Genomic DNA, 21333 nt, shown 5'->3' with positions numbered 1-21333 from the left:
GACTTTCAGTTGAATTACAGTTTTTAAATTATACCTTAAAGGTGTCAGAATAAGTTAGAGATGAATGTGGTTTTGTGGCTGTAAAAAACTTTTCCGTTAATCTGAAATTCTTGTTGTTTTTTTCCTGGTTGTGTCAGTCTCCCCTCTGCCATCCCCCCTAGTTTGTCAAGTTGGCCTTTGAACCCAAAACGTAGGCTATTTGCCTGCCTGTGTTTGTGAGCATGGCAGTGTTGGCACAGCAGTGCTGACTGGACTGCAGAGCTGTGCCCCTGTTCATGCTGTGGCTGCTCCATATGCTTCTCCAGTCTTGGAGGTCAACCATCTAGGAGGCTTTCCTGGAGCTCCGGTCACTCAGGGCCAATTCTCCTTTGGCTGTTTTTACTAGGATGGTTGGAACTACAGGGACAGAGCACAGGTTAGACCTACATTTGTAAACAGTGGGATGCAGCACAGTTGAATTTGTAAGAAACAATTGGTGCTGAGTACCTAATGTTCACTTGGTGTTTTCAGGGAGGGGATGTTACCTAAAACTAGCTTTGCTCTTGTATCACTAGTTGAACTAGTGAAATCTTCCAATTTAGCTTTACTTGTGAAAAATCTAGTTGGCATGGTCTTAGAGCATGTTGTGTTATGAACCAAACATAGATCACCTAGATATGATCAGGTGACCACTTTCAAAAGTGCACTTGTGTTATCATAGACACAGTCATTGTCTGTCTCAGTAGGTGACCCTTGTGTCTGTCTGTGAATGGGGAAGGGCACTGGGTCAGATCCCTCTCTCTGACTTTCCACAAACATCTAGGTGCTGAGTAGAAGCTGATAGAGTGCACCTTTACCCACTGGTAGGGGTAGCAGCTAGGGGCTAGCAACCGAACCTTAAACCCAAAAGACAGACACCCCAGCCCATCAGCTGAGGGGAAGCATCAGGCAAGTTTCCTTGAAGCCCACAGCAAGCAACAACTAGTACCAGGAGTTGTTTTACTTTATGTAGGACAAGTACCAACAAGTCCTGTTGGCAGAGCAGGCTGAACCTCAATTCAGGATGATGCCAGAGCCAGTCAGAAAGAAACATGATCTCTTTTTCTAATAATTTGGCCTATGCTGCAACTGAAAATCTATCTTGAGCTCCATTAATTAGAACATTGGCTTCTATTTATGCATATAAGTTAATGAATATTCACCAGACATGTTGATTAGGGTGATGTTATTTGCATATTCTTCCTAGATTTTTAGCCCTTTACCCTCAGGTATTCTAGTATTCAAAATATTCATGTGGCACCAAAGGAAATTCTGATTAGGTATTGGGGGGAAAAAATTCATAATGAAGGTGGTCGGATGTTGGAACAGGTGTTCAAAGATGTGCACCTCTGTTCTTGGAGGTATTTAAAACTTGGCTGGACAAGGCCCCGAGCAACATGAACTATTTTTGACTTTGATTTTAACTTTGAGGTTGTGCCTCCTTTAGCAGAGTATTGGGCTGGTTGACATCTAGAGGACTCTTTTAACATAAATAATTCCGCAATTAATGCAGAAGAATGGTGTGCCTACACTTTAGGTATTAATATATTTATAGATCAAGAAAAAGTGTGTAACCAGTACTTTCATGGTTAGTATTACTCCAGAAGTAACAAAATAATCCTGTTAAGTGTGTTGCAATACTTTCTAATGAAGTATCTGCCTTCATGAAGAAGATACTCAGCCTGAGTTCATTAGTGAGTCAGTATATCTGATTGCAGTTTTGTCGTAGCAGCCGGTCAAGGTAGAACTTAATTTCCCCTTCTATTTTCTTCCAAGGTTTAGTTTGACCAGTTAGTTTGTGCTGAAACTGCAACAAACTTGTCTATATTAAGGTACCTCCAGATGAGTTTTGTTGATTCATATGAAATGATGCAAGAAATTGAGGGCAGCACATACACCTGAGTGTAATAATTCTGAAATTGCACTGGCCTGAATGGCCAGGGCTAGTTTGGAGGCTGCATAAAATGCTAACACAATTAAACAATGAACTTCTCCAGGGCTGACAAGACTTTTAAGACATTAATGAATACATATGCCACATGGAATTGCTTTTGTCACCTGATCCTAGCCCTAACTATGATTATATCCCCTGGAAACATTACTGAAATGTTATGCTAGGGGAAAAAAACCCAAACCAAACATTATAAACTTCCTCTGCTCTACAGATTTTTCTGAAGATAATGTGAAACAATTAGGGACCAAATGAGCAATCTACATCTTCTGTCTTCTTGGTATAGTCACCCAATGAGGAAACAGCAACCAAACCGTAGGATTAAGGCAATCTCTCATACAGAAGGCAGTTTCTCATCATGAATAGCAAATATATGAAGTGAGTGCAGTTTGTAAGCCAGAGGCTAAGGTTCCTTTTCTTAGGAAATGTTTGTGAAATAATTCTCAAACAGATTTGTAAAAATTAGAGCTAGCACAAAGGGTGAATTTCGTGGAATAAATTGCTTGCTACAAACAGTTCATCCAGAGGTATCTGCAACACAGAAGAAGGAAGAGCTGCCTGGAGGTAGCTCAGAACATCCACACCAGTCTTTTCAGGGAAGCTCATCATACCAAAAGCTTAGGCAGGAAATGTCATAAAACAAATACTAGTTGTACAGCTGGATCCTTCTTAGAAATCAGCATGCATACTACAAGAGAAGAATGGGTACCTCCTGGTTTCAGATCTCTGCATGTTACAGGATGGAAGGTGACAGTCGTGGCAGTGCTGGCTGGTGAAGTCCCGAGCAAGTGAGCTGCTGGCTCCCTGCATCTGAGATTCCTCATTGCTTTTACCCAAGGACTGCTGCATATGATCTTAGAGTGGGATAAATTCTTATCTGTACCTGCAAGTTTTCCAGCTACCAAAGATAACTTATTCACAGGCACTGGGTTAATCTGTACCTGAACGTTGAGGATGGTTCCAAAGCCTGCAGGCCTGAAAGCTGTGGGGGAAAAGTGTGAAATCAATCCCCTCATTGACAGGAGGGGAGTATAATCAGATAACCCATGCAATTAACACTTCTGTGTGCCGTCATGGGCTGGATCTGAAGTAAGATTACTGAGCTTTACCTAACTGCTCTCAGAGATTACCAGTTTCATGAAAGACCGGCACAAGGATTAGTCTCTGTTGCCAACTCTCAGATGAATTGGGCTGTATTATGCAGAAGACTAACTATATGATCATATTGACAGTGTAAATTCATGAAACTTGGCAACCACCTTTGCAAAAGTCAAATGACCTCACCAAACAAATGCCTCTGGGTGCTTTGGGATCCAAAATTTAGGACGGAGGTGACCAGTATCTTGGTGGCACTTTGAATTTTCATTCTGTTTCTTAAATTAAGCATGGTAAAGACTCTTTCTTGGAGCACTTTGAAAGAGTTTAAATATTATATTTAAGGGAGTGGGAGAGGCCCAGGGTGTTGAAGAAAGGCTGGTCCAAAAGTTCTAAAAAAAGATTACCTACCAGACAAATAGAGTACGGACACCAGCAATGTAAACTCTCAATTCTCTTCAGTTTAGAGTGGGATAATGGTTCAGTCACCCTCTGCATTACCCAAAAGTTTGAGGCCTCTACCCAGAATAATGTTTACAGTCCTAGTAGTACAGCAGGAGCTGAGTTTCTTTTGCAGTTGAACTAACATCAGGATGTCCATAGTTTTGAAAATTTAATAGGAAAAAAATCAGTGTTTTCAGGTACTATTTCTGCTATAGCACAGGTTAAAGACTTTCCTTGCAATGGAGAGAAGAGGAAATATTATGTAGCAATAAAATGGCAGTTTGGACTGGTGATCAACAGATATGGGAAGGGAACTGAGAAAGTAAGTGGATCAGTAAGAGGAGTGGCATGTTTGATGCTGTGAATGCTTAGCTGCTTAGGCTGAAGCTATCTCTAGTTTCCTTATCTCAGTTTTGTTTGTAATCTGTCCTTTGCAGGAACAGGGGGTTGCCAGCTACAGTTAACAGCTGCTGAATCCCCCAAGCATCTGTGCTTATGTGATGATAGTATGGCAGAGGTCTGCTCTGCCTCCTTCTAGTGGCATCTTCCTGCTGATCCTTTTCTTAGCACTCTATTGGAACATGTCAGCTACTTTTCTTTAGGATTTTCAGCAAACATTTCCCTTTGGTCACAGAAACCTGGAATATACTGCATGTGTCAGTGGAGCAGCTTTGTGGTGGTTTTGTGTTTCTTATGGCCAGCTATAACTCTTGCCATGGCAGCTGCATATGTGAAAAAACCCACTCACTGGTTTGCTCCATAAATACTGTTCCCAGTTATTTCAGCAAAGTGCAGAGCTCAGCTGCAGTTGCATTTGGTCTTCCTGAGTTAGTGCTGAAGGCTGGAGGTGCTCCATAAATTGCAGTTACCCTAGTAAGGGTACGGAAGGGAAAGTTTGCTTTGCTTCCTATCTCAGAGACTGCAGTGAGCATAGCTATTAATTCTCCTGAAGGGTAAGGATTTCATAGCATTTCTCTGAGAAGACTTTCCAAGAGAGCAGTCATTCTGATCCTTGCTGCACTCACTGCTTCTGCTCTCCCAGGGGCTTCCAGGAACTGGATGTTCAGGCATCTTGAACCTTGTTCTCTTCTCAGTGGGACAAGTAGGAAAACATCAGAAGTATGGAATTATCACTACCCATAAACTCACCCTTCTCATTACTTTTATTGGCAGGTCCAGGCAAATGAAAGCCTTATTCTAAGTTTCAAAAGCAAATTCTCACCTCTAGTTAGATATGTGCTGATATAGCTGCATTGACTCAGCATAGTCACTCTCCTACACTTGTGAGAGTGGGTTTAAATAAATGGTTCATGTTTAAATGCAAAGCAATCCCAAACACTGTCATTTTGGACCATGAAGAGCTTGAGTTTCCCAGTAAGCTATTGCCTGCTTCTGCCGTGGTTTTCTGCTGGGTGGACACCATTGCTCCCTGGTGGAGCTGGCAGGGCGTCAGTGCCCTTCCTGCACAGCCTTTGTGAACTGCAACACCACGTGCCCTGTTTGCCCACCCGGCTGACAGCACTCCTGAAGGTCTTTTTAGATGTACTTAAGTCTCATCAACACCATGGGGAAGTAAGCATAAGCCCAAATTTAAAGATACGGTGAAGTGATGACCTGAATTCAGACCGTGATATCTTTCTGCTTTAGGCTTTGGTAAAAGCTATTGAACAGCTCACTGCATTACCCCTAACAGTATTTGCAGAATTGAGTCTAATGGACCTTGCTAGAAATTAGCCTCTTTGGTTTCAGAGGAGCTGTTTCTGCTGATTACTTTTAGAAATTATAGCAAACGGAACAGGATTTCTTCTTCCTTCCTTCTGCAAGCTTTTATTTTGAATCTTGGCTCTGTGTCTATTTCTGTTATTCTATATAAATCTCTTGTCTGGGCAGGTATCTGATAACTTACAGATTATTTTCTGAAAAATGAGCATTTTTCATTTTCTTGCTGATGCTTCTGGTCCAGGAAAGCAACCGAACAAAACAGGATACAAAAACCTATAAGAAGGCAAGGTTGTGATTTGGGGATTTTTTTTAAAAGCTCTTTGCACACTAGCTATCTTTTTTTTAAATACTATTCTTAGTTTGAAACTTTAATTCTGGGCGTACATTTGGTGCCCAGATGGTGCAGACTCACACAGAAGCCCATCACGCTGTCAGGGCAGGCGGATACATATGTAAATATTTTGCCTTTTTCCCCTATAATATTTGGCTTTGTCTAATCTAATTGCTGTCAAAGGCAGAATGTGAAGAATGCTTAAGAGAAGCAAACAATGAGGACCTCAAATGTTTATATTGCACTAACTTTGGAAGATGCTGGTAGGCTCTGATGTAACTAATAATTTGTTTCATGGGCTTTCTTATTCATACTGTGAATTCATGGACTATTATCTAAGTTTATGCCAAGTACTATCTTACAACCTGAAGTAGAAACCTGAGTTTCTGGTGGTATAAAAGCATATTTTACCCCATGGAACTGTCAGTATAAGGCTAATGGGTCTGCCTTTTCAGTTCAGGCTGACAGTAAGTGTTCTCTACCTGCCTCTTTGTGTATAGTGCTCTTTATTATTTATATAATTCATTGCTTCATTTAATTTATTCTATTGAGTGCTTGTCTTAATGTATTTTTAATACATAAAAGCATTTCCAGCATGGCTGCTTCTCTGACCATTGGTAGCTAGCAACCAACAGTGGCCAACCACATTAGGGATACCTATTTAGTTATCAAAGGCCTGATCCAAAATACCATAATATTAATAGAAAAATGGCTTTCATGAGCTTTGAATCTGACTGCGTAGTGAGAAGGTGTAATAAAGCCAGTGACAGCTGAGAATGCTGGCAAAAGGAATGCAGGAAACCTGACTGGTTTGCATTGACACAAGAACAGTTATGCTATCCTGTGGTTTCTGATCATATGTGAAATTTGGCTGGCTGTAAATCATGGAAAGCATCAGACTACACCAGACCCATTCCTCTAAGGACACTCACTATGCAGAGGTGTGCCAGGAGATCAGGGCCTGGGGGTGTGATTATTGTACAGGAAGGAAAATTTCTGTAAAAGGAGAATGTAATAATGTGACCAAAAGGTAACAGAAGCGGCATGTGATGCTTTTTCCCATGGAACACAGATGAAATCCTGACTGCAGGAGAAAAAAATTGCCCATTTCAGCCATTCATGTTGCCATCTGAGGCTCATTGTTCAGGCATGCCAATAAATTCTGTTTCTGAACCTTTTATGAAAGTGTCTGGGTGTCATATTGTCAAGAGACATATTGTCATGTATCCTGCTGTGGGGTGGAAAGGGGTCAGGCAAATTGTTTACTATCTGATGTATTATTTTTTTCTGTGTTGTTTTTCATTGCTTAAGGAAAGATCAAAGATGTTTGCTCTGTGTATCTCCTGGAGTATGGGCACTGAGACCCATGACTGTACAATAAGCTAAGACATGAATTTACAGTTTCAACACAGTAACTGTATTGCTGCTGCTCACTCATGTTTCAGAGAAAAGACATGAAAGAAGGGGTAATTTGCCCAATAGATATCTGATGGTGAAAGTTGACACTGCCAGCTACTATAGGGCCAGACTGGAAGGTTCCTGGAATGTGTGGAAGATCACATCCAAACTTACAATACAGGTAGTCAGGTTACCCTACAGATAAGCTTCTCATGGGCCACAGATAGTGCTGATTGTCGATGGTAGCGATTGCTTTGCTCCTAAGCTTTGTTTTTGGTTGTCAAACCCATCTGGTCTACAACTAGGAGGACACATTGCATTCACTTAACAGCACTTTCTCTTCTGCATTTTGCCTTTCCCAGGAGCAATTGAGCGGTGCTCGTACATCAAGTACCACTACTCCTCAGCGACCATTCCCAAGAACCTCACCTACAACATCACCAAGACAATCCGCCAGGATGAGTGGCACGCCTTGCGTAAGTGTTGCTGGCTTTCCTCTCCCTTCTCCTCGTGCAGGCTGAGGGAGGTGCTCGCTGGTGAGGGAGAGCAGAGGCTTTGACTGACGGCCCACTCAGAGCCCTCATCTCACATACAGTTTGTCTTCGTAGCAGACAAATCGATTTGTTCTCAGGACCTACATCTCTGTTTCTGCTGCTGACTAGGAATTCTGCTGAGGCATGAGAAAGTGGCAGCAGGGAAAAGGCATTTGTATGCAGGGATTAATACTGAGTTAAATACAAAAATGAATAACAAAATCAATGCCCTATTTTTTAATTCAGTAGAATGCTCTGTACGTGAGTGGATTCTCATGCAGTCGATGCTGCTGCTGAGTTTCCTGCTTCCAGGAGAATTCATTGCTGGCTTTTATTGTAGAATATGTCCTGCTGCCAGAAGCTGCTGGGTGGCAACACTCTCCTTTGAAGATCTAGGGAGAGAATTGCTGCACCCTTTAAGGCAGAGGGAAGGAGCTTAGTACTCAGTGATAATTGTAGCCAGTGGTCACCAACTCGTAACATTTGCTGAAGCAACAAGATCTGACAGGGATGGAATTGCCTTGGGATGTATTGGCTGACCTTAAATCTTGTCTCGTTCTCATCTTGGAGATGGAAAACCGTTTTCACTGATAAAATGCAAGAGGTAGGATTTCACAAGGAAAGAGGCCACTGAAACTTTTGTTACTATATAGTCATGGGGACTGATGAACATGGTGAGCAGCTCTGTTTTGGTGGAAGCAGTTAACAACTCCTTGAAGGTGGCAGGGGTTAAGGAAATGCTGACTGATGAAAACCTCCAAAGGTGGTAGTGAGCTTCCACTGTCCGGACTGTGTCAGTTTGAGAACTGTGCTAGACCTCTGGTGTTCTCAGGGCTTTCAGTCTCTGTTTCACTCCTGCCTAATGTGGCTGTTGCTTTGGAAGGGTCCTTTTAAGCTCTGGGGAGGAGAAGGTGCAATGTTGTAATTGATTTCCTGCATTGGTGAGGTCGGGCATGGTTTGAAATTCATTGATGCTTGTAGACCTGGCTGGTCAAATCTGGTAAAGAATTAAGAATGCTCTAGAAGGTCTTGCTAAATGCCAAATTTTTATTTTACTTTATTTTTAATTGTGTTTGTGTGGATAAATACATATTTTGATTGAGACATCACAAAGAAAAGGAATAACTGAACTCATGCCTGTCAGAAGGTTGTAAGACACTGGTATTGCAAAATACTGTTCTGTGCTCATTTGACCCTGAAATCAGAAGATCAGGTGGTTCAGTTCCCTTCAGGTTTTCTTCTACCAGCTGTCTTCTCTGCTGGTGTTAGTTTTATGTTAACATTGCTCATCTGGGGACAAAAAAAAAAAAAATGTACCCCCCCAGACATTTTCTGTCAGGGTTCATAGGGCTGGAGGGAGGGCCTTTGTTTATGCTTTTTTTGGTGTACGTGTGGTTTTTGCCACTGTTGTGAGCAACAATGACTTCTCTGCAACCATCCACTGGGAATCTCACTGTTTAATGTAAGAATTATTATCTAAAATTAATCTTTATCTCAGTAATGGCTCACGTAAAGGCTTATATACCTGGTCATGTGCATCTTGGTGTGTGCATCCCTTGGTGGGATCAACAAGTTCCCAAGCCTGGTGTGTTGGCAGCTGCTGGGAGTGTTCAGTAGGTTATTTGTCAGTCTCCAAAGTGGCAGTCTAGACACTCTGTGCTCACACAATTACATATCTGATTTGGTCTGAGGCACTCTCAGGGTGAGGCTGCTTGTGCCCTCTCTGGGGAGGGTACATGGAGTGTTGTGGGTGTTCCTGTATATTTCTGACCCAAATTTTCTTGCCAGTTCATGATTCAGATGAGTGTAGGTAGGTGTAGATAGAGCTGAAGTTTGAATCTACTTATCTAAAAACAGAGAAGAAAAGTATTTTGCTGAAGCTCTTGCTTCTCCAGAGCAGTTATGGGCAAGTGGAGAGTGCTTGATATATGGAGTTAGCCAATGAAGGTTCTGGAGGTCACTGCATTGAAGAGTGAACTGATTCTATATGATAGTTCCTGTGTAGGAACAGCAACCTGTTTTAAAAAACTAGGGCAATACGAATCTTTCAAGTTGTGATTTGGTTGAGGGGAATGTTGTCCCTTTGCAGTGCAGTAGACACTTAGACCTTTCAGAAAGTCCCAGTGATTTTAGTCCCTGCTTTAGCAGCTGACCCTGTTCTATGCCCCTGGACTAGTTTAATCCAGGTCACAGCTACTTCATTTCACCACTGCTTATCCTGATACATCCAAGTCAACCTGGCCATTATTTTCCTCTGAACAATTTCCTGTTCAGAATTTTCCTTTTTAGCGAGTGTTGTGACAAACTGCAAAAGGAGCTGGAAGGCTGGTGATCTTCCTTCTCTTGCCATGGATTATTTCTCAGATCTGTAGGATGAGAGAGGAAAAAATGTATTTCCATGAAACACTGGGGCAAAATGGCATCCTGGAGAATTTCAGAGGAACTGGAAAAGTGAAACCAGAATGTCTGGTCACCCTGCTAAAAAACCAAAAATTGCCTCTACCAGGCTGAAGCCACTGTTGTCCTTTACCAGTAGTGATTATTTTCCTTCCCTCGTGTCTGGGCAGCAAACTGTTGTTCCTGGGAAGGAAATCTGTGGGTTTGCATGTTTACTGGGTTGGGAATCAGCGGGAAGAGGCCTCCAGCCGTGCACCACAGACTGCTTTTTTCAGACTGGCAGGCAGGACTGATGGTCCAGCGGTTTCTCTCGAATTGCAGGAGCGGGTGAGGGACAACTGATTTGAGGCTGAGGCCCTCATGGCACCAGTCGGCACAGAAAGCAGATACTCCTCTAGCTGTGCTCTCAGCTATGCTGGAAGAACCCGGGAGAGCAGCTGGTCCGAGAGGAATAGTTGGAGCTGACTTTACCATTTTTGATTTTTATCTTCTTTCATTCTGTTTGACATTTTCAAGATGGAACCTTTGCTCCAAATTGATTGCCTATGGCAGCATGAGCCGGGGAAATAGGACTTCTCTTCTCTGCAATCACTTCCTCTCAACTATCTCTAGTTAAACAGGGATAGAGGGAAGGATGATTGTAGTATTGCCAGCTCTTGCCTGTCAGGAGATAAATGTTCATCTAATTAGACAAAACAAGTATCTATATGAGCTGGGAGGAGAAGGAAGAGGAAAAGAAAATGTGTCCGACAACTTTGAGCATGAATAACTGTCTCTTTATGGAACATGCCAGTGTAATATGACTGATTTGCTATTAGGCATTTATCCTGTCACTTTTTGGCCCTAGGCTTGTGCACAAAACTTGATCCATAGTTCTGTCATCTGAAAAACTGTAGCAGCATCATTGATGCTCTTAGAAATGGAGGTACATTATTGCAGTAAAAACTGGAGAAAATCCGAGCAGTTCTGTATTTATTCATGCATTGTTCTGTGTGGTTTATGCTGTTCTTGTAAGCTCACTTTCATTATACTACAGGTGTGTGTTCACACAGGGAAGTGCTCGTGGCAGCAGTTTGAGCTGTAGAATATGGTGCAGGCTTTGGGAAGGGTAAGAGGCGTTTTCAGGTGATGGAATAAGCATATCAAGATGGATGCTTGTGCTTTAAGAAAGTTGACCATAAAAAGGAGACCATGTCGATGTTAAATTTTTTCTTGTCCCAAAATCTTCATGAAACCATTATCTGGTATATTATGGTAAAGCGGGTGAAAGGCTGTGTTTGCTTGGAAAATGGTAGTTACCACCAAGGCAATGATGTGCTATATTCAGTTTGGCACTCAGAGCCCAGGGAGTATTTAGTCTACTGGCTTACTCTTTGGAGTACAACAGGCACCTCTTGGGTTGATGCTGAGTTTTTGTATCATCAGAAGGATTGTAGTAAGGTTATTTCTGTTCATTCCTGTTTGGTTTTGTGTGGGTGTGTTTGGTTTTGGTTTTGTTTTTTTTTTTTATGTAGACTGTAGACAACCTAAGCTCTATATTCACCTTATGCTGCAGTCTTTTAAGAATCAACTGTTTTGTGTAAAAGGATAACCACAGCATAGAAGATGGCTGCAGAAAGGAATTTCTAAGTATGCTTATGCCAACTGTGTCTACACTTCATTGTCTTGCTGGGAGAGTTAGGATTAGAAACTTATTCTGAGGAAGCCAAATAGTGCAGAAAAGGGAGGAAGATGCAGATAAGAGGAGAGATTGTCTTCCTATGTTCTTCCAGCATGATGATGTCTTGTTTTTGCCTCTAGCTTTTGTTTAGACCTTATGCTTCCTTCCTCATTTTTACCTTTGAAGATACTTGTATTTGGCATGGGTCTTCTTTGTGTCCTTGAACTATTTCGACAAGAACAACTGTGTAGGTACTACAGAATTGTGGATTAACCTGCAGTGGGCTCAGACCTGCCTGGGGCCTCACAGAGCTGATGCTCATGGGTGTCTCTGCAGTCTTGCTCACTGTGGTCTTGGCAAGGGAAGGTTAAAAGGAGGCTTTTCCAGAGCCACCTTCTCTCCAAGGCAGGTGAAGAAATTATTGTGACTTTAAAGTACTGCAAACAAGACTGAAAACAAGCTGCTGATGTGATTTCTTGAAGAGTAAGATCTCTTTCTCTTGGAGAATAAGTGGAACCACTCCCTCTTCCCTTTTTCCTGCCTTGGTAGCTGAAAATGGGACAATTGCTGCATGGCACTCAGAGCCTTTGGCAGACCTCCCACTGGCTTGCATGAAAGTTTCCACATCAGAAGAGAGATGAAAAATTCTTCCTTCTGTCCAAAAGCTTTTGTTTTGCTGACTCACAGAGCCTATCATGTGAGGTAGATAGTTGGGTCTTTAAGTCTGTTACTTTTTCTTCCTCCCTATATATCACAAATCTGATTCTGTACTTCGGATTACACATGGTAATGAAACAGGGAATTTGTCTATTTGCTCTTCTCCAGCCTTCCATTGCCACCTGGGCCTGTCTTCCACAGCAGCTGTGTTTTGTGTCCAGGAATGTGAAGAGTGCTGCATCTGGGCAGAGAGTGGCTGGAATTGCTATGGAAACTGATCTTTTGCTGCACAGCTTAGAAACTGTGTCACCAGACTGCTTTAGAGAGAACCAGTTCATAAGCAGGTAGCTGATGCTTCTTAGGAAGTGCTTAGAATTTCCTGGGCTTTCTGAAAATACTTCTTGCCTGGCACTGTGGGATCTCCTTTGCTTGTCACCTGCCCCTGCATTTTTACTGCAGGACCAACCCCAGGATATGGGCTCTGAATTTAGAGCATCAGCACGGGGAGCTGCATTGTCAGAGCAACAGTCATAATGCCTTGTATTAATTGGAATGATAACCTTCATCTGCACTGCTGAAAAGCTGCAATAATCCTGTGTTTGTGATGGTCTGAAAGCCATTTGCATAAAAAATGAACTCCAAAGTCAAAAGTAATAGCCTGGCACATTCTGAGCGGAGAAGGTACTGGAGGAAATGAGGGATTTTTACTGGATGTAGCAAGTGGTAGTATTTTAATTCATACAGCACCTATGCTGAAAGCCGAGTGGATTTTATCAGCCTTAATGCTCCAAACTTTGCAGGAGATTAAGGCTTCCTCATTTAGGCCTACAAAGCACTCATATAACTCCTTATAACCAGTAAAACTACTGGTGAGGTGGATGGAAAAGTATCCAACAACAATTGTGGAGATTGCTGGCAACAATTAACACTGAAAAACACTGCCATGTCTACACTTGGTAATTTCTACAGATTTCCCAAGCCTTCTCATTCCATGGAACAAGATGTTGAGATTTGTATAGCAGCTCAGCTGATGGCTTGACAATGCATTAGTAACACCAGTAGGCTCATGGGCTTGACCCTGTCTACTTTTATAAGCAATAATAAATATTTCATTGTTGTATCTGTATTAAGTGCTGACCCCAGAGAATTTTTTTTCCTCCCCTAGGTATTACTGAAAGCAGTGTTTGAAATAAATAGGCAGCATCCCACTTTTCTTGCTCCTTTCTTCTACTCTCTCCTGTACTCTCTCGGGTCTCCTTCCATTCCTGTCTTCCTCTACAAGGAAAAGCTATTTCATTTTTAATTAGCTACCTTGACCCCCAGATGGAGGTACACCCTGAAGTATGGCACCATCCTGCTGGTCAGTGCCATTTGGCTGATGACATGATGTCATTCCTTAATGCATTGGTTACTAAAACAGCCGGGGCAGCCATCCCGGAGGTCAGGCAGGCAGCAGGTGCTCACATGCCTGGAGGTCTAGTGTTGTTGGATCTTCACTGTGCTCATTGTTCCCATAGCTAATGACCAGGTGGTAGTGACAGACCTTCTCATTTCCCTCTCTCTGCTGTAGGGTTTTCTTCCTATCATGCTATTTCCAGCTAAGATATCTATTTTTTTTTTTTTGGCATCAAAGCCTAAGACCTATTTTGAAATCTGTAAGGGATTTTATCGCCTTCTGCTAGGCTACATCTTAGGATCTGCTAATATGGCTGTGACCTTAATACCTACACTGATGAATAACTTTCCCAACTGCATGCTACTCTTTATTTTGCTTCTTAGAGACAGAAGAGCAGAGCAGGAGTAAGGGAGAAGGTCAATAGACCCTCCAGTCCTGAGCTGACAGGAGTGCCTGAATAGAAAACATGGCCAAGATGTAGGCAGGGAGGAAAGGAGGACAAGTAAAGGGGTAGAACTTAGTGCTGGAGATTTGGGAGAGGTTAAGATAAGGGATTGCTGAGCATTGCAACTGGGATAATGGTTGGAGTGGTGGACTGGAACAATTCGGGAGGGAAGGTGCAAAAAATGGCATCTTGTTGTTGGAGTGAAGTGGGGAACAAATCGGGAAGGATCCCCTCCAAAGCCCTGTTGAAAGAGCAGTCAGAAGTCTTGCTGTGCATCTACTGCTAATGCAACTGTGAAACACTGGCAGAGGGGAGGTCTCATCCTGCTCTCTCAGCCAGCAGGTTCTTCCTGCAGCTCACTTAACATGGGGCTGAGAGGTGAATCAAAAGAGTATTATTCTGCTGACAAACCACTTACCAGTATTCTGAATCAGTAAGAAACCCCACACTAGAATTTCTGGTTTTGCAGTTTGTTGTTTGTTTTAAAGTTCACTTAAAATCTGATGAGCATTTTTAAGGTTGCAAACAGAAACATGCAAAGTTAGGAGATGACACAGTTTAGGCTGCATACTTGGTCTTAATTTATCTCCTCTCAGCACACTCATTATCAAGTCCTTAATAACTGTAATCACATACCCCTGCCTTGTTCCATACATTTGGGATATTCTGCTTCCATTCAACGATGTCTTCAATGTTTGGTTTCTTTTTCATTGCTTAATGTATGGTTGCTGGCCTTTTTAATTGCAGGTTACACATCTGCTGATCCTATGACAGAGTTAACCACTTCATGAACTTTGTCATATTTCCATTTATTGTACTGTAGCATGGCATGTAAAGATAATTGTATTAATATCTAGTAACACCTTGTGATGGGCTGTAATTCCCATTCCAGGCCTGACAATCAAAGATAAGTGATTTGGGATTTTTGGGTGTCTACATGGAGATACTGATGACTTGGGTTTCACAGTACTTGTCATTAAATAGCCTTTTGTATTTCCAGAGCACAGCTCCTGTTGACTTTCAGTGCAAGTATAAGTGCACTCTGTAATGAAACTTCAAGTTGCCACCCAGCTCACACTGTGTTGTAGTGAATGAGGAAAATGCAGATGGGGACCACATCTGAAGAGGCTTCTTAGGCTAACTGACCTATCAGCACCAAGGACTTTTAGGGTAGCTGTAGAGGAAAGTGCTTGTGTGAGAGGGAGGAGGGGCTGTTGTCAGCTGGCTGATCTTTGCTCTGACCGCTCTTTGCTAGAGGGGTTGCATGTGTTCTCACCTTTCACACTGACCCTTTCAAAGGGTGGTGTTCTTGTGTTTCCTGGCTTTGGCACACTTGACTCAGCAGCCTTCATATTGATAGGTTTTGGTATTTTTTTTTTTTTTGTTTGGTTTGGTTTTTTGTTATATTTGTGTGTGCAGGCACTTGGATTCACCTTGGCTTAGGTGGTATTTCACTTTGTCCCCCACTGTTATATAGGAAAAAAAAATATGACATTTTTATCTTCACCATTGAAAAGAGTCTTAGGGTATTTATGGAGCTGTTCTGAGTGCAGGAGAATCAAAAGTACTCTCCAGTCTTACTAGTGATTTTTTGCAAAAGGAGTATTAGAGACTCTTTGCCTGTTGCAGCGTGGAGATGTTGACAGGTAAAACACACCATTGCTAATCATTTCCAGTCATTCAGCCAGTCAAAATATAGCTTTATTAATATGCATACAGAGCTCTCTGTTTCCCTTCTCTTCCTCTGGAGAGACACAGAGGGGGAGAGATGGGCGTTTTTCTGTCTCTTGGCTAATCAAGAATGATGCCTCGTGCATTCTTGGGGTGAAAACAGAGGAAAGAACAAACAGGATGATCTAATGGGTCTCATCCATCTGACTTCTATAATTTTTGATTTATATACCAATTTAATGCCTGGTTTATGATGATTTATGTCCCAGTTGTTTTATACCCCAGTCTGATGCCCCACCCCACAATGTTAGTGAGGTGAAATCCCGGTGGTTAAACATTTCAAGGTGATTACAAGCCATGTGCCACACACAGAGTCAGTAATGAGGAGTTAAGGGCTTCCTTACTTCAGTGCAAGAAGAAAGACGTAAGTGGAACATTTTGGAATTGAACTTACTGTGATTTATTCACAAAGCCGTGCACCATCCACAGGGAAACATCACAGCAGCCAGGATCAGATAGATGCCAACAAACTTTGAATCAAACAACCTGGCTCTGACCCGACAGAAGCTCCAGGCTGAAACATATAGGTGATATTTATATGTTGATAGCTACTAGACAGTGGTTGCCAGTTTAATTACTGTTTTGCAGTGATGCTCTTTATACATGGAATTGCAGAATACACCCCCAGTCCTCATGTACAACCCGAACATCCTCCTACTTGCTACTTTGGAAAGGTCTAAAATATGTCAGTATTAATGTGTGAAAACCATAATGCAGCTTTACATCCTCAGAGTCTTAGTGTTAACTGGGCCATGATGATTTTGGCCACGTTGTCAGAGGTGAATGTAGTTCCGGACCATGAAGACTGGATGAAGTTAAAGGATTTGTCTTAGGGCCCATCCCAAGACTCCTTAATTGGCTGGGTGAATCACAGTTTAGCTGTTCAATTATTCCCTGCCCACCTCCAGGAACTGATTGCACAGTTGGTGAGGGAATAAGAAATCAGGAATATAAATCAACTGCAGGTATTTCCTATGGGCATTCAGAGTTCAGTCTCACAAATCTCATCTGGCTGCTCTGGATGTAGGTTATATTTAATGGAGCTTGAGCCTGCATGTCCCTCTGCATCACTGGAATTATGACAGCTAATTTGAGTCTATCTGCCGCTAGTGCGTGCAGTTGATCGATATCTCTTTCATAAATACAAACTCTCTCTCATCTCTGCCTCCATCAACTCAGACTTTCCTGGCTTGCCCTTTTGCAACCTTGTATATTTTGGTTTTTTCCCCCCCAAACTTGATTCTCACCTAGATATTCTGAGAGGAGAAAATCAATGGAAGAATATCAGTTGCTCACCTAAGAGGGGCTTCTTTGCCATACGCAACCAAGGCTATAAATAATTCAGTAGGGTCCCTGTCTTTTCTTTCCTCCTATGAGATTGGGTTTATTAAAATTTTATGGGAGAGGACATGGAGGTGGCTGAGTTACTGGTTTAATCTGGTACAATCTTTAGCAATGCATTAGCTCAGTACTAGCTGCTCTTTACTCATCATAGGCACACACTAAATCAGTTTTCCTTGTAGAATCCATTTTGCGGCATGTCATAATCATGTCTTTGAACATGATGTAATGCCATTCCTTATAACTTTCTCTCATGCCTGACTGTGTTGCCGTGGGAAGAAAAGTGTTAAACTGCCAAGGCGAGACTTAATCTTTTTTCTTTCAGTATCAGGAGGAAGTCAGTAGTGGCATGAATCCATATAGACAAAGAGCCTAATCAAAAGGGAGCAATAGACTGGGGACTAAGAGTTTGAGTTTGCTTATATTCATACCAAAATAATAATTGTACTGAAACAAGAATAGATATTCTGAAAATAAAAATAGTGTGAAATCAGCATCTGGGTGCTAAATACTCAATGGATTTCAGAAGAAGAAACGAACTCCTGGGGATCTGGGACTTTCTGGTATTTCAGTGAAAATGAAGAGATTCCACAGTTAAACTTTTCTCTTAATGCTGCTGCTGACAGTGTGTAGGGGACTTTCCATCCCAGCATTTGAAACACTTGGGCAATGGTTTTCACTCAGTATCCTTCTGACTTAAACAAGGTGCTGAAGCAGGAATATGACCCAAGTACACCCATTTCACAGAAAGAGTTACAGAGAAGTTAATTGACCTGCTAAATGTCATGCAGAGAGTGAGTGGGAGAGCCAGAAACAGAACTCAGGTCTTTGGACTCCCACTGCTGTAAGTGCTAGACAATGCTGTCTCCTGTAGTGCCAGGGATTATGCAGTATATCTCCTAGAAAGATTTGCAAAACCATATATCAAGAATAATGTTTTTTTTTCTGAAGATATTAAAAAAAAAGTACTAAAACTTTCAAATGAAAACTTACTGGCCAAAACCCATTAGATACATTGGTGTCTATTTTCTCCTAGAAATAATAGCAAAACAAAGACTGCTAATGGATTAAGGTATGACAAAATGGGGATTCCTCAGCACCTGCTGAAAACCAGGTCCTTGGAGATATCTGTGGGTGAGAAACTGGAATTCATAATTTTCAAAAAATTTTCCACAGAAACATGTGTAGGTGCTGTGGAATTTCTGCCGTGTATAACTCTAAGCCAGTGTCCTTGCTGTTTGTCAGAAGGACTGATACAGCACAAGTGACATCTTGGTACTCAGTTTTACCTGCAAGTAATCCTAATTGTCATGTTATTTGAAAAGTAAACAAATTACTACATTTTGAGAAATAATAATTGTCAGTGCTATTACAGAACCATAAAATAATCTGGAAGAAATGCACACTGAATGGAAAACTGTAGGCATATAATTTCAAAATTGCCTTTCTGATATGGCCTGGGGGGAACCTGTTGTGTGTGGTGAATCCTCCCTGGCCAGTAGCTTGGCCACAGCCAGCTCTGCACCTCATCCCAAAATGTCAGGGGCCAGGAAATAATTAATTGCCAGGTATAGTCCTGCACCAGTAGCTGTGAACCATCAGCTGCCAGGCTGCATTAGAGCTTACCTGTGACTTATTCCACAAAAACCTAGGCTGAACTGGTCTTCAGCTTGTTTCAAAAATATCTTGATCCCTCATGGAACTTGGCATACCAGGACCTACATGTTGATTATTTCTGCTGTATTTCATTGCTGTTTGGGTCTTTGCATGAAAGCAGGATTTTTTATTCAGTAAATAAACCTTTGCTCTGACACTTAAAGCCTAACACCAGCCCTCTGTACTGACTTCAGCTGATGAAGCAGAAAACTCTGTGGTGACATCACTTCCAGGGATGTCCAGATTTTTCATGTAGAAGGAGTTGAGAATTAGAGGCTTTTGTAACAAGGAACCAGGTAGAGAAATGCAAAAATCCCACTTGATGTGGCAATTGGATGAGCTTCTCAGAGTAGTCCTCCCAGTTTTCCAGGAGGAATCAGTGCTTCTCTGAAAAGCTGAATTGACAGCTCTGCTAGGTGAAGCTTTTTGACAGGACCAAGTGTTGCACAGGCAGGACGCTTTGCAAATCTGTGTGATGCATGGATGGATCAGATGGCTTCATGTATCTCTTTGGCTGCTGGCTCCTAGGATTCCCTGATTAGCAGTTCTGGCACCGACTTCCAGTGGGAAACCATCCTCTATGCAAGTAAGAGAGCAGAGTTCTAGAGGTAAATGAATCCCCATTTTATGGCAGTCAGATGCCAGCAAGTTAAATTTAAGGATATTAATTTATTTTTTTATCACAACTGGGTGGTCTTCAGTATTTTACTAGCCAGAAAAGAGAGGCTATTTGTCACCAGCTTATTGGATTCACAATGGGTGTTTTATTGTTCTTTTCTCATAGAGCAGAGGAGCTGATCTGTAGCTGTACCAAAGCAATGCTTGGAGAAGACATAGTAGATACTGTTGTAGGGGCTAAGACCTGTTACTAAGGTCTGGGAGGTCCCTAAACCTGATGGTGCAGTCCTTAGAAGAGATGCACTAGCTGAAAGGGTTCCACCTGAGTGGGGGACCACAGAGAGCTAATTCCCAGGCAGTGATGGCCTATAAGAATTGCAAACTCGTTTATGAAGTTGGCAGAAGGAACTGCAGTCAAGGAGAGGATATAGGTAGGATGCTGGTGTGGCCCTGAGTTGGCTGCAGAGGGCTCTGACCTACACAACAATCTCATCTTGGTGGAATTGGGGGGAACTAGTTTGGGCCAGAAAGCCATCTGCTTTGACAGCTGCCTTCATTTTGATGTTGATAAAAAGGGAAAAACATCTGGTGGTGGCTGTTTAGTGGTGTGGTTGGCACACTGGAGGAACACTGCTGCTTTCCAAATCTCTTATTCCTGTGCTGTAGGCATGAGTAGAGAAAACACTCCCAGGTGGAGGAGCAGGAGTCTTACAGTCTTGGGGAGTGGTGAGCTCAGAGAGGAACTCTTTGTATGCCTGGGAGGCTGTGTGGGTTTTTTTTGTTTTGCTTTTCCTTCTGAGATTTGAGAATGCAAGTGGATGAGCTTTTAGTGGTGCCTTAAAGAATATGAATTAGGAATCCAAGGTGATGTGTGTAAACACCTGGGGAGAAGCTAAAAAGAAAACAGAGCATAATGGAAAATCTGCTGGGGGAAATAAAAATGCAATGCCTAGACGCTCTTCTGTGTATAGAGAGAACTTCTCTCCTCTGTTTATTATTCATTGATGTGGATGCATTAGGTTCATGTGAAAATCAAACAAATTCCTGCCATTGCTGGCAGTGCTGAGACAATAACCAGAAGCTGTTGCCTCTGTCACTTTCCTTTTGCAGCCAAGTGTGATGGTGAACGAGGCTGGCAGGAGTTTGCCATCACTCACTCATTACTTTTTGAAATTTGCTTCTGTCTGTGTGTGTCAAGCTCTTGGCACAACTCTGATAAGCAACAGAAAGGCTGAGCCTTTCCACAGATCAATAGAGATCAATCTCTTCATTTTGACCAAATGACAAACCAAACCCAGCTATTAAAAGTATGTTTTTACCTTTCCTTAACACCTTCTAACTGACAGCTAACAGGCATCTCCCAAAACCAAAGCACCAAGGGACATACAGGAGAGCTCTTGCCTGCACATTACTTACATTGATACCATCAGAGGGACGATGTTAGCACAGAGCTGGGCATCACACAACAGGTAGCTGTGACTTGAGGCCTATGTACAGAGAATCCTGGCCAAAATATGTGGCTAGGGTTAGGTTCATTATTTTGCTGTTGACCATTTGTCCATGACACTGACTACACTTGGTGTTAGTCAACATTTTATCATGTACATCGGTGCCAGATCACATGTCCAGTAATACAGTACATCTGGTGCACTGACTTCCACAGAAGTCTGGGAGTGGGATGTTTAGTTCATTTGGGTGTCATTAGATCATTCAGTCAGCTATGTGGGACGTAGCCACACCAGTGCACTGAACCTCAACAAGCCCTCCAGGTGTAGTTTGAGGGCAGCATGAGTAGGCAGAGTATGGGATTCACTGGACTTGGTTTCCTGAGTGCCGTGCACTGGAAGTCTCACTGTTGCATTCAAGTATCAAAACAGGTCTTGAAGTAGTTTTAAAAGGTCTGTCAGCACACAATATTGTCGAGAAAATAGTTTTTCTGG

The 21333-nt window shown here is 42.2% G+C and overlaps 1 protein-coding gene across 1 annotated transcript in view; it reads left to right on the top strand.

The window, feature by feature from the left end:
* The window catches only part of TMEM178B (transmembrane protein 178B), a 228992-nt gene that overhangs the window by 52971 nt on the left and 154688 nt on the right, over nt 1-21333 (top strand). Inside the window, exon 2 of the mRNA XM_064654718.1 lies at nt 7322-7435. Coding sequence (XP_064510788.1) covers nt 7322-7435 — 114 coding nt within the window. The remainder of the gene's footprint in view (nt 1-7321; nt 7436-21333) is intronic.

Source organism: Pseudopipra pipra, chromosome 5 (assembly GCF_036250125.1).
Source record: "Pseudopipra pipra isolate bDixPip1 chromosome 5, bDixPip1.hap1, whole genome shotgun sequence".
NCBI classification, from domain to species: Eukaryota; Metazoa; Chordata; class Aves; order Passeriformes; family Pipridae; genus Pseudopipra; species Pseudopipra pipra.
The sequence above is the reverse complement of the archived record's forward strand: the minus strand, read 5'-3'. Positions and strand labels throughout refer to the sequence as shown.